General features: G+C 46.7%; 4 protein-coding genes across 4 annotated transcripts; all 4 read left to right on the forward strand.

Moving 5' to 3' along the window:
- The first annotated feature begins 2,804 nt into the window (after nt 1–2,804).
- On the forward strand, nt 2,805–3,265 carry GGS25DRAFT_107093 (uncharacterized protein). Its single transcript, XM_049256016.1, has one exon. It carries the CDS (start codon nt 2,918–2,920, stop codon nt 3,173–3,175), a length of 258 nt encoding a protein of 85 aa, XP_049119696.1. The 5' UTR covers nt 2,805–2,917; the 3' UTR covers nt 3,176–3,265.
- Nucleotides 3,266–8,357: 5,092 nt separating this feature from the next.
- GGS25DRAFT_517829 (uncharacterized protein) lies at nt 8,358–8,928 on the forward strand (the record flags this gene model as incomplete). The annotated part of the gene is made up of 2 exons (XM_049263444.1): nt 8,358–8,536; nt 8,691–8,928. 2 exons carry the CDS (start codon nt 8,358–8,360, stop codon nt 8,926–8,928), a joined length of 417 nt encoding a protein of 138 aa, XP_049119697.1.
- A 1,418-nt stretch (nt 8,929–10,346) lies between these two features.
- GGS25DRAFT_473891 (uncharacterized protein) lies at nt 10,347–11,875 on the forward strand. The gene is made up of 3 exons (XM_049259577.1): nt 10,347–10,464; nt 10,679–11,079; nt 11,143–11,875. Exons 2-3 carry the CDS (start codon nt 10,953–10,955, stop codon nt 11,655–11,657), a joined length of 642 nt encoding a protein of 213 aa, XP_049119698.1. The 5' UTR covers nt 10,347–10,464; nt 10,679–10,952; the 3' UTR covers nt 11,658–11,875.
- A 340-nt stretch (nt 11,876–12,215) lies between these two features.
- GGS25DRAFT_473893 (uncharacterized protein) lies at nt 12,216–13,659 on the forward strand. Its single transcript, XM_049259578.1, has one exon. It carries the CDS (start codon nt 12,819–12,821, stop codon nt 13,248–13,250), a length of 432 nt encoding a protein of 143 aa, XP_049119699.1. The 5' UTR covers nt 12,216–12,818; the 3' UTR covers nt 13,251–13,659.
- Nucleotides 13,660–13,727: the final 68 nt, after the last annotated feature.

The raw sequence follows: 13,727 nt of genomic DNA on the forward strand, positions 1-13,727 counted from the left end.
GTCGAGAGGGAGTCAGCAGTTGCATCACCAACCGTTGTAACATCCTAACCTGGTGGAGTCCGAGAATTTTCCACGGCAGGACATCTGGGCCTGTTTAGGTATCAAGTAGGGTACAATACAACACAATACATACCTATTACCTACCAACATATAAGTAGGTACCTAAGTCCCATAAGCAGCTTGGAGCGTAATGTAGATAGATAACCGGGCAAGCTATATGTATTATGCGGGCCGGCTATAACTAGTGCTAGATACTAATCCCCTTGGTGATGCAGAGGCGATTCATCCGAGTCGTGGTAGGAAGCTTCAAGTATCAACCGGCCTGGAGAGAGGGTCGTGTGCGTTGTAACACTGTAAGCACAACACAATCCCAGATTCTGGAATACCTACCTAGACGGATGAGTGCATGCTGCAGGTGTTGCCTTGTCTCGTTTACGTGTACTAGATTGGATGATAAATAATTGTCTAGCCGGTCGCCTGATACTCCTTGGTGCTCCTGAGACTATGATTGCTTGTCATGTACATTACAATGATTACATTACATTGGTACAATACAGTACCTAGTGTAAATTGTAATTTGTAGATACATATTACATGCTGGTACATAGTGTCAGCATACCATATATAATACCCAACAGACAACATACGTACATACGTGCTTATTGGAGTTCTGTATGCTACCAGATTTGGTCTGATCCTGGGTCGCGTCGTCGGGGAAATATAGAATTAGTTCCAAGCATAAACTAGTGGAGTGATGAGTGATTCTTTAGCCTTGGTCACAAAGTAGTTACAGACTGACAGTAGGGTAACCTTTAGAAGGCAAAGAATGGTAGGGGAGGATCATGGATGAGCCCCGATTTTGATTTTGCGCCAAGCAGGTGAGATGGAGGGTTGATGGTTGAATGGAAGGGTATTTCTTGATCGTTGATGTGTTGAAAGATGCAGTGCAGCCCGGTGGATGGCAATGTTACCCTGGAATCCGGGTTTTGATCTTATTAGTTGTATCGAGGGATGTTGTAATTGTTGTAATGGGTGGTTAATGGGTGGTTAATGGATCATGGATGGATCATGGATGGAGATGTATCAAGTTCAAAGGTCTCTTCCGGCACCCCAGACTGTGTAATTACAGGGGAATACCCGTACCTTCCTAGTAAATATTATACTTATTAGAGGTAAAACCAGGGTACGTGCCAGCCTATTCCTTAACCTATTATGTGTACCTATTACTACTAGGTACTAATATATTAGTATGTAGGTACCTAGACCTAATATTATATCCATTTCAATGTTCTTATGCTCCTTCCCCGGTCGAAGCCGAAGAGAAAAAAACTCCCGTCGAATATCCCACGCTCCTTACCCAGTAGCTACATACATACCTAGTAGTACTAGGTAGTAAGTACTAGGTAGTAAGTACATAGTACCAAGTACTTCAAGGTTGAACAATTGAACCTTACAACATTCGATGTTCAAATTTGAAACTTCATAGCTTCAACTTCTACTTCTAACATTGAACATTGAACCTACTACCACCACATTGATATAGCGCAAGTTGAATCTTACGTACTCTTAGGTACTTACATCACGAGTGGTTCGCGACTACGACGGTCTCCCACCCTACAGGTTCAATATGAAACATTGAATACAACTACATAGGAATGTCAATGCATGCTTGCACATTCTTGGGTATTTACTAATTACTACTATGTATGTAGGTATGTATGTATGTATGATAATACTCAATCAGGGTTTCTATTGTACATACCTATCTACGCATCGCATTAGCTCTTTATAATTGTCCTCACATTAGTACTTACCTAGATCTCCCTACTTTGCGGCTACATATGGATATCTCCGTCCCCGATCCTGAACCCTGAACGAGTTGAATGTCGGTTCAACTACATATGTCCATGCCTATGTCTAAAAGCAGTACGACTATCAAAGGTACATATTCATGCTAGGTAATATACACCTATTACTAAGAAGTCTTCTGTGTTCTCTAACATTGACGGTTCTCGTAGATTTGGTGCCAAAGTTATTCTCTTGAGGGTGTACCGAGATGATCAATGGCATCATCCCTCTGTCTACGCAAGATTAATGACTTGATGACGTCTTCAGTCGGAAAATGAAGCAGCTTCCGAATGACTACCAGATGATAATACTACTCCTAGTACTGGAGCTTTGGTGCCTTCATCCACTCCTGGGCCAGGTCTACGCGCCTCCTTAAAATATCCCAACCTTGGAAAGCATCGACAAATACTCTCTAATTTGTTGACAGACGGCAGTTCTCCTACTGGTTGGCACTGGACGAGGAGAGCAACTATTGGCGCGTAGCAATTAGATGGAACGAAAGCTATGTTTATGGTCGTGGAGGTTGCCGCTTAGTTAGCCACATGACAATATCCCGTCGTAGGAAGCCACCCTTCTTCCACCGTTGGTTCCATGGATGACGATACTGCCTGGATACCCATCAAGACACAGTCAGCCACGCTCCGATGCAAGTCGCCGGCGTGTGCCCATATTCGGCCGATTGCAGTTGAATCGAGCGTGCCAAGATACGACATGGCACTACAACTACATGTATGCAAGCTACGCGTACGGAATGTAGCATATTCAGCTATGGAATCATTCCGTATGTCCCAGGCCCGCAATCTAGTCTTGGTTGCCAGGTACAAGAGTTGGAGACGATTCTGAGCCGCTTTAATATCACATTCAAGCCGTGACCCGGACCTTGGTACTTTCTGGGTTCTTACCGGTCCGGAGAAGAGCTCAAGTCTCCTGGATCCAAATCATCAAGCTCGCTATTCCTTGTGTGGATGTCAATTTTTCTCTTCCCTGCGTTTTCCGCCATGTCCTAGTTCCACCCGTCTAGTTAGGCGTCTTCACTATCAACCGAAGAGAACCTTTTCTTCTTAAAGGTATGGCTCCATCAGGAGATACACGCTTACGTACAGATATGGTTGATTTGACCAGAGAACCCGAGGCCAACAGAAGGACCCGCCTTCATGAACTATACCTAATATATTCCTTTATATGCCTAGGTACCTACCATTATACATCCAAGACAAGTCTACCGAACCCACACGATCTGATTCGTCAAGATATGTATTTCACGGTTGAATTGTCAATCCCGTGGCTGTCGACCCTCCTTGGAATATTCCGACCCACCAAAATGTGAACGACAACCGGCCAAGATGCCCAAGTACCTGGGCAAGACATTAAGCGAGCTAAACCAGCCGCCTCCGGCTAAAACGCGTCCGAATCCCTGTTGCAGATCTCACAAGTTCATTACGATAGAGTTTAGGGTTAACAAAGCCCCCTCCCGCTCAATTCAACGAACCAAACTTATGCAGTGTTGATGGAAGACCTCGATGCTACCCTCATAGCAAGATTGAGGGTAGTCCCAACCCTTGGGAAGTTTGGGTCCAATAAGCCATTTTACTTATTATTCTCAAATTTCATATGTCGAACTATATTTGCCACAAATGGAAAATTTAGTCTCCTGGGGATCTTAGTGATTACTATTCCGCCATCCTAGAATAAGGACATGGATAGGCTTGATCCATACTAAATAATTACATCCATGGATACTAACCTAACCTTAGACAGGTGTCGCTCACACTCGATATAGCATCTTCCAAGGTCAAATTTGTCTTCAATTTACCTCAATATCTCCGGTTTTAACAATGATGAATACTAGGTAGTCACCTCTAACTGCAGTACAGAAGAAAAGAGAATCCCTACGCTTAGGATCAAAGTGACAAGTCATTTATCAGCCGCTATCGTACCATACGGCACGGGAGGCTAGCCTACTAGGTACCCACCGCCTAGTCTAGGTATTCTATACCTACACGGGTAGTTAAGCTCGTTGACGATCACCGGGATACTATGAAGAGAGAATCTCCAGGCCTTAGCTGCCTTAACTTTGCAGCTATGCAAGCCACAGCACATCTGGCCTACCTCCAGCTCTCCAGTCGGTTTTCGCGCGAGAAAGATACCCCACGCCAATATTCTAGTAAAGAATCGAGATCTATGTTATTACCTAGGCATCTTTGTTCAGCTTTACCCCATGCCTCGCCTGAATCTAGCAGTTTTGATTCCAAGTCAGCCTCTTCTCATGTCAAAAGTCCATCCCATTGCAGCCTGAGAAATCCACTAGTCATACGCTCGTTATCGTTACCTTTCCGGACGAAAACCAGGATCGTGACCATGTTGTAGGTACCTCTAGCGCGGCATGGGTACGCCATTGTCGTCTACTTTGGGATACGCAGTACCCGGATTTCTTGCTGCCAAATAATGAAAAGACATCATTGCAATTCTCTTCGACTGACTGTTCATAGGTATGTACCTGGCGAGCATACCAATAATGCCGAAAACAAGGGACCAGCCGGCCACCTACACGCGCCTAGATATTTACTATACTTATAGGAACTTAGGAAGTGGTCTGAAATCTCATTATCGGAGAGGATTTATGCACATCGTCTGTTTCCCTTCACCAACGTCGTCAAAAGGCGATATTCCTTTCACCTAAGTATATGCCTACAATTCACGTAGGTATCATCAATGGGCCGGATAAAGTCTGCGAGGATACGCACACCTCCGTTCTCGCAGCCACGAGAGACATAATTGAGTGACCGATGAAAGATTTAATACTACCTATGTACATATTGACATCTAAAAGAAACGCTACGTCCTCTATTGTATTTGTTAATTTCCCAGGCCGATATCAAATTGGATTGTTCTTCACAGCAAACAAAGGCGCCTATCTAGCACCTACCAAAGTAGGTAGTCATATGCGGTCTCCTGGTAATTGGGGTTGGAGATGAACTAGTGATCTCCAGGAGTGGAATCGATAATAGGCTTTATTTTCAATAACTTTGCCATAAATCTCCGACCGTTTTCTATCAGCATGGAAACTCCGCTCCAATAAGCTCTTGTCGCATTTGGCCCCATCTGAGATACGTGAGTTGTTATAAAGCCGCCACGCATGCAAGGGATCAGCATACATAAATACGCGAACGCCTTGTTCATATACATATATATATATATATATATCTATACCCATATAGGTAGGCATTAGGTTAGGTAGGTAGGTATGCTCACAGGTCACCTATCAGCTGCATGGCAGAGTAGCATTTGAAGCTCTCGCTTAGATCTTGTAGCTACCTACCCATGTGCCGATGGGAGCTATGGATGTAGGTATTTATGTACCTATCTAAGTAGGTAGGTAGGTAGGTAGGTATGCAGACTGGACCCAAGTAGCGATTAGCTCTATCGACCTTAACCAATTACCCGACCAGAACAGCATGATAATTACGCAGTGCAGTTGAATGGTCGTTGATGGGTAAGTAAGTATGTAGCTTGGCTTCGGAAAAGAAAAGGGGCAGATCACAACGAGAATCGGTCATATTTCAGAAATCCCTCATGATCTGTAGCTAGGTAGGTTACCTGGTAAAAAAAACGTCGACCTATCTACCGTGCGTTCCCAGGTTTTTTTTTTTTTTTTTTTTTACTTGGACTAGCTCCGTGCAGAGCTAACGACATCCACATATCTATCTGCCCAGTACCTACCTAGGTACTATACGTCTGCCCTCGGCTTTTCACGGGATTCCTGATACGAGAATTGGCTGGCTTCCTTCTTCCTTCTTCCCCGGATATCCTCTCTCATACCCACTTCCCGATTCCGATTTTTCCAATGGCCCACGGGAAGGAAGGAAGGAAGGAGGGGGGGGGGGGGGGGGGGGGGGCGCATCCCCGGAAATCCATATGAGATCAGCGTTTTCTTTGGCGCGCGCGGAAGAAGAGAGGCTCGATCCTATTGTACGTACATATATAACCTACTAGTATGCCTATGTATGTACATGCCTACATATACCTACATATACCTACATACAGGCAAATACTAAACTTCCCCGCCCCGATGGAACATGGGGCTAAAGCTTCTAGTACATGCCTACCTACCTATGCCTATACCTATGCCTACTACCTACATGTATGTAGGTTGGATAGCTTACGGCTTAGATGCCACACTACTACTAGCCAGGGCAACCGAAACATCGCGGCCCGACGATGATGTATGGTAAGCCTCGCTAGTGTAGGTATGTACATCCGACATCTGGAGGCTATTTAAGCTTCGGCACCGTGTCCCCGGGGCTGCTGTGCCGCGCTCGTGCAGTAGTGGCGCCTGTGAGCCCTATGTGTAGGTATGTATGTATGTTGCCTGCGGAGATCAAGGCAAGCCCCAGATATGTATGTAGGTATGTATGTATGTGCCTAGGAAGGTAGATATGGATGGGTGTGTGTGTCGCCTGAGGAGGTAGCGATGTACATGTGAGGTAGATATGGATGTATATATATACGTACGTAGGTGTGCATGTATGTCAGGTAGGTATCATAGGCAGGTAGAGATAACGTCGAGGCCTTCATCTAAAACGTCGTCTATCTCATGCAGGGTTTTTGGCAATATATCAGTACCTGGTAGTACCACTCGTCAAATATCGGCAAGCTCTCCCCCCTTTTTACGGAGAGGCGGGGTGGTTGCGGATGCTTCTTCGTCTTCTTCTTCTTCTTGGGATCCCTGGGTTGGGTTTTTGGTTATCCGATCCAAAGCAGGCCGCTTGTCTGGAACCTTTGGGCGTTTTTTTGTTTTTAATTCTCCACGGATGGTGGGCGTATCACACACGGCTCGTGGTGCAGGGTATGTATGTACTGCACGCACTGAGATCTTAATCCTGGATAATGCTGTGCATGGCCTGGGTACTCTCGGTCTCGTATCATCGTGTGTAGGTAGGTTACGCAAGTACTTGGTGGGTTTCAGCCGCCCTTCTTCTTCAAGTTGTGTTGAAAGATATGAGGTATGAGGATGGATGATCCTATCACGAAGGTCCTCAGCTACTGTCACATATCAACTATTGGCATTTGGTGAACCGCGAGAATGGTAGATGAACATCGTATTCTTCTACCCACCTACGGTCGGAAGTAAAAGGCTAGGATATGCACTGGGTATTCGTGGGAACTACTTAACGATCGGTCAGGACAAGCAAGCACGCACCAATTTATACATGCCGCACTAGCACTGGGACTGGGACTGACCTATCACCCACAATCCAGCACCTACGTATAATGCCCTCACGAGCAAGGAAGTATCAACGACCACATACATGGGTATAATACGTCTCTATCTCGTAACCATCCGAAGCCATGCGCCGGTCATGTCGCTATTAGATTTATGATACGGGATTACAGATCTGGGTTGTTGGTAGCACTCGGATATTCAACATCGGCCATCCTAGGTTCTACAGCAAGCAGGGGATGCGGCAAATTGATATGATCCATAAAGCCCGATCTCCCCGGCATATGCTGGGTAGGTAGGCATGTGTGTAGATATGACCATTCATACGAGGGTAGCGTTCGTCGTTACGATTGGTCCACTGTAGATTTTCACTCAATGGAGAAGGATGAGTATGAAGATAGCTAGGTGCTCTCTAGATGCAAAAGCGATTCAAGCCGAGAGCCTATGTCTTCGCTACCAAGGCCAAGGCGGCTGTTAGGTAGAGCCCTGTTGTGAAACTGAAACTTCGATACTTGTGAGCGCGTGTTTCCCCCTGAAACGGTGACGGAGGGTTATCTTGACCGCACACAAGCTTACTACTAGGGTTACACACATCTATACATCTACCTTACGTGATTCTCAAGGGACAAGATGGCTGAAAGGGATTCGTCTCTGCATCGTGCGTAGAGGCGTGATTAAGTGCCCAAAAGGAGAATATACACCTAGGCACACATACTTCAGCTATGACCCAAGACAATAAAAGAAGTTGGCTCTCTTCTTCTTCGAAGATTGCCAATAATGATGCCATCACCCAACTTTACAAGCTACCCAAGAAAGAGGTCAGCAGAACCGAATGAAAGAAAAAGGGGTTCGCTCAACTTCAAAAAGGGTATTACGTATGATATCTCGGACCACGTTCCTTGGAGGTGTGTATAGGATTTCTTGGGGGAAAAACCGGGGCCTGATGATTTCATAATGTGTGGTGATGTTGCACTTTCTCCAGCCGAACCTCATCATCGCCATCGCCGCGCATGACGTCAGTGACGTCAAGGGGTTATATGTCCAGGAATAGCAATACTAATACTACCAGTATTGCTGTTGCTACTGTATGTAGGTATCTACCTAGGTAGGTAGGTATCTAAAGAGACTCATAATAGGTAGATAGGGGGAAAGGTCTCATACAGAATTAGGTATCAAACCTTAAGTCTATTGCATAAATCAATTCTACGAGTTGTCTACCTGCCTGCCTAGAAGTTCCACCAAATAAATAAAAGGGGTAGCTCGAAAGCTACTGACATATCCATACAAAATGGCGCCGTCCTCTCAAACCCTCCGCGACATCACCGACCGCGCCGAACAGGACCTAAATATCTACGCGGCTAAGACAAGCGCGCGCGAGACCTCATCTGCCGATAGTAAGTTCCCTGATGCCGGCTACGGGAATCGGGTACCGCCTGAGGAGGGTGGCGAGGTAGATGCGCGCGGGAGGTAAGGTATCGTCGTTTTCTTATCCCCCCCCCCCCCCCCCCCCCCCCCCCCTTCTTCCCGGCGTATTGGATAGGTAGGTAGTCTGAGTACGCACAGTTGCAGTAGAACCGCGACGCATGATATGGGTACCTACATAGCTGACTAAAAGTTCCAGACGCAGACAAACCCACAGCCACCACCTATCAGGCGGCAGCGGGCCCTCCTCGGACAAGCTGGCTCGCGATCACGGCGGCGACAGCGTCAAGGATTCTGAGCTAGCCCTAACGACGACGAGGGACCGTGATTTTGGGCCGTCAACCGTTGGTGACAAGACAGAAAAAGGAGATGGTCGGCGCCGCGATGTGATGATGTCCGAGGGGAAGGCGAAGGAGGCTGTGCTGTCGGATAATTAGGGGAACATGCAAAAGACACGCTTCAAGGGCTCTGAGAAGTATAGCAGTGAGGATGGGAAGGGAAGTACTACTGCTGAGGGGCGATGAGATTCTAGAGAGCGAAGTGTGAAGCTTGAAGGAGGCGGAGCGGGGCTGGGGTTGGGTTGTAGGTATACATGTCTGGTAGGCCATTACTCAGGTGGTCTGCGTACTTGATGAGATGAATGAGCAGGCACATATGTATGAATAACTACGTTCAGTCAAGAATGAGTCCATGCATCCCAACGATAGGAATCGAGAGAAATCGTTGGGATGCATGGATTCATTGGATGAAGTTCGGAATGATTCTCGCGAATAGGGGGTTCCTGCTACGGTACCTACAGCGAGTTTACATGCGAAAACACCATGTATTTTTGGTACTTTCATAGGGTTTCTTCGTAAGGATTCCGGCTTCTATATCATGGCTTTATGCCACAGCTTTATTCTTGATCTTATTGCAAGAACTACCTACTTAGATTATATGGAGGGAGAGTATTCTACTGGTTAAGACGAGTAGACGAGCACTAGAGACGACTTTGATGCATTCATGCGTGCGGACTTGATGGCACTATTCGGCCCGTTCACAGAGACGCTTTACCTGACATACATGTCATATCATATCGATATGCCCTAGTTCGTTCCTCAAGGTTCCTCACTCGCATTGTTCGATAGCTAGTGTAGTTGATGAGGTTAGCTGCCACGCTTGATGCATCAAGCTGATCATGTTGATATTCCACGGATACGAATCGTTCGATTAGAGTAGCAGGGGAGGTGCTGACATCTAACCTATTCCCTCGTCTCGTCCTCGAAATTTATATAGTTGCGTGTGATACCCCGGTGTTGAAACCTTCACGTGTGAGAGCAATACGAGCCACCGAGATGTCCGCCTCATTTAATACCTTAGTACCTAGATACTTACATATATATTGTAGAACCTCGGCTTAGCGACTAAGAGATGCCAGCGGTGTATTTGCAGGTCCTTTCGGTTAGTATTGTGCTAAGAATTGAGAGCTGCTTCAGAGCTATGTTTAGAACGAAACCACGGGTCTCGGCTCGGCTCTGCGTTATAGCATGTATAAGAGAGAGCCGAGTTGGGTGTTAGGCTAGGCACCTAGTACGTAACGAGTTTATGACGTCGATGACAACGTTACCACGCCTCTACATTCTTATCTTGTGATGTCTCACGGCTAGATACCTAGGGAGTCTGACGCTTGGGGTTACAGTGCTTACTGCCGCATGCATGCATTAAACCCGCATGACGGCTCCCCTTATAAGAGGGTTTAGGGAGACCATATTCCGCTTGAAGCTGCTTGTCTAAGTGAATAAACACCACTATATTTTCTGACTAGATATGAATGTAGGTTAGATTATTAGACTTGCACATAAAATACATATCCACCAAGTCGTGTATCGAGTCACAGCACCTGTCTTAGAAAGCTTTGAGGTATTTGATTCTCGAGACTAAGCTGATCTTTTAATATAACAGAATTAGTAAGCCTCTACTGGTAGGTAAAGTAGGTAAGTATATATACATTTATTTACTGAGTCTTTGAAGGCCAAAGAGCGTAGGCTAGGACGGTGTCACATTGCATATACGAGTTTTTCTTTTCTTTTCTCTGCACTTGAATCGACGGAATAGGATAGACTATCGGCATCTCTCAGATTCACTTACCCTAAACGTAAGCGCCTCGATGACCATGTGCGGAGTAGCTGATACGATGCAACCAATAAGATGACCCGAACTGGAATCCCATCGCCCTGAGGCGAAAGATCATCGTCGTGATGTTCACCTTCCACCTTCGTCCTGCAGCATCTCAATGGCCTCATGGCGATCACCGTAGCTCGTTCGGTAGGCTTACGAGCTATTGATATATAAGAACCACTCTCGCCTTGTCCTTTTTCTTTCTCTTTTTTGATCTCACTTCACCTCAACCAACAAATAATCCAAATCATCTGGTTTCCATACCTTATAATATAATATCCTAATATTACCTGTTAAAAGCATCATGAAGCTCCAACTCACATCCCTATTCCTCGGCCTTGCCGCCACGGTCGTGTCTGCACAGGAGCAGCTGCAGACCGGCCCCTTTTCTCTACACATTACTGGTAAAGGAGAGAATAGCTCAATTGATGGTACGCACCTACTGCAGACCCTATGATGATACCTAGTAACTAGAAACTGACACTCCCGAATAGGCTACGCAGGATCTTGCCACGCCGGAGCCGCCATCGAGGGATTCTGCTACTCCGCCGGCGAACTCCCCGCCGGCAGCAACTCCTTCCAGTACTACTTCAACTACACGAACGGCAGCAGCACGATCGGCGACGCGCCCATCGGCCAAGTGATCTGGAAGCTTCCTTACTTAAACGGGACTGAGCAGGCGTATGTCGAGCAGACGATGGGGCTGCAGTACTCGGTGAACAGCAACGTGGCGGCGCCCATGTTCGGCTTCGGCTCCTACTCCTACCTGCCCCTCGGCTTCGACGCCGACGGCAAGCTCTTCGCCTACAGCTACCTCGACGACTCGACTTTTACCCCCGGCCAGAACCCCGGCCAGGGCGCGGAGCCAAAGGCGTACTACCAGTGGTACGTGTGCTGGCAGTACTTCACGAGTTACTACTACCAGTCGGTGGGGTGGTCTACGACTGATACCCCCCATAACCCGACTTGCGAGGCTGTGGACATCACCCAGGTGTTCGCTACTTCTTAAGGGGGGTGGGGAGTGGCCTATCTTATTTACCTACCTCTTAACCCTAATGCTTGATATGAGAGAAAAAGTTGGATGGCCACTCGGGTATATGATGGACGATAATGAACAGTATGAGTATACGAGATTCTGTTAATGGCTTGGGATCATGAAAATAAAGAGGAAGAATTTAAAAGGCTTTAATGATAGGAATATAATAATAATAACAACTTGACCACGAACCTGTTATAGTGATGAGCCTAGGTGTAGTGGTACATTTACTCCAATCGGGGTGAATTCCGAGCAAGATGAACGTATCCCAAGCTTGTGATGTAATCTCGATTTCCTAGAGATCCGTTGATTTCCGCTGTCCAATGGATATTTCCTACATGTTTTTTATGGTTAGTTGCCGAGAGGATATATTTACCAATCCAGTCAAGCCACGATCGAGATATGTAACTCACCAAAGCTGTCGGAGCACAAGTCGGAACTCCCCGTTTGCTCACATATCAAATATGTAACCAGCCGTTTGCTCTTCAACCCAGGTACATATATGATATGTATGTACTACACACGCATAAGATGAATACACGTTAGGTACTCATGTGCCTAGGCACATACATGTATCTGCAGACGACCAAAGAATTGGACACCGGCAAGATCTGGCAGATGCTGAGCTGCACTACATACACTACATACCTAGGTTAGGTACATATACTTAATGCTGCACGCCTCTTTTCATTCAGCTCGCACCATAGCAAACATTTGGACGCTTGAACGGGCCGCATTTATATCGCCGAAGGGCTACAGTATGTATCTGTCCGACATTGGTGCTTTCTGTCGATGTCGCCGAGATCGGGGAGTTCTGGCTACATTTTAAGCAGTCTACCAGACTCTGCCTGAGTAGGTAGGTACGGTACGGTACATATGTACCTAGGCAGATAATAGGGAGCAAACATATACACAATCAACGTAGTTGGTGATACTTCAAGTATAGGCATGTTGTAGTTTGTGGGTAGAGCTTTGTGCAAGTAGAATACATAGATAAGTACGTAGGTTGAAGCTCCCATCAGTCTGCGGGAGGAATATATGATGAAGCCTGGACAACTGCGTCGCTTAGCGAATACTACACTCCAAGTCTAGAAACACCGCAAAGATATACTCTGTCTCCCTAATACCTGAGATATGGTGAATAATATCATCTATTTCGTGCTGTCGCAAACCCAACAGCCAACCTCACACGTCAAACAACTCCCGCCCAACACCACAGCCGCCATGTCAGCAACCACAACCACGCTGAGAGCTGTAGCGCTGGCGTTGGCGCTGCTTATCTCCACAACAACAGCAACATCATATGCATCCCCGGACAACCCAGCCACCACCACCACAAACCCACCAGGCAACCTCACCGTAGTCCCGCTTCCACCGATCTCCACCACCGCTCCCTACATCACCATCCCCACAACGACGACTTCTTCGACCTTCACCGGAAAATGCGACTACAGGTACTGCAGTGACGGCGCGGACATGTGCTTCTACTGGGCCGGGTACACGTCGTGGGATGTGTCGCGGGGGCCGGTGCCGGGGGAGGTGGTTACGAGGCTTGGGTCTTGTTAGGGGGGGGGGTTGAAGGGGAAGTAGATCACAAATACCCAAAGCTCTGCCTAGGTACGTTTTGACGTCCTGATACCTATGGGGACTATGGTGGCGGTGATGATAGGAATAGTTATTTGAGCTACCTAGGTACCTAGGTAGGCAAGTGTGGCTGGGATGGGAGGAAAGGGAGTTGATCGGCTGTTGATGACGATGGGAAATCCATCAAGTTAAATAGTTTATGTCAACCCCATTTTTTTTTTATACTTCTTATTGGTATCCGTGGACCAAAGGCGTCACGTAAGGATAGATGGTATGTAGGAGAGTAAGCCAGCGAAGATTCGGACCGGCTCGTCTGTATAGGTATATAGGTAGGTATAGGTATACGCTTAGTCCTAGTTAGAAGTATATGCAAAGACCAAAACCACATCACCTACCCAGCCCACTCCCAAGAACCAAACCCTCCTTAATCTAACACCTGCATCTCTCCGTCCGGGAATC

This window comes from Hypoxylon fragiforme (genome assembly GCF_022984875.1).
Source record: "Hypoxylon fragiforme strain CBS 206.31 chromosome Unknown GGS25scaffold_2, whole genome shotgun sequence".
Taxonomy (NCBI): domain Eukaryota; kingdom Fungi; phylum Ascomycota; class Sordariomycetes; order Xylariales; family Hypoxylaceae; genus Hypoxylon; species Hypoxylon fragiforme.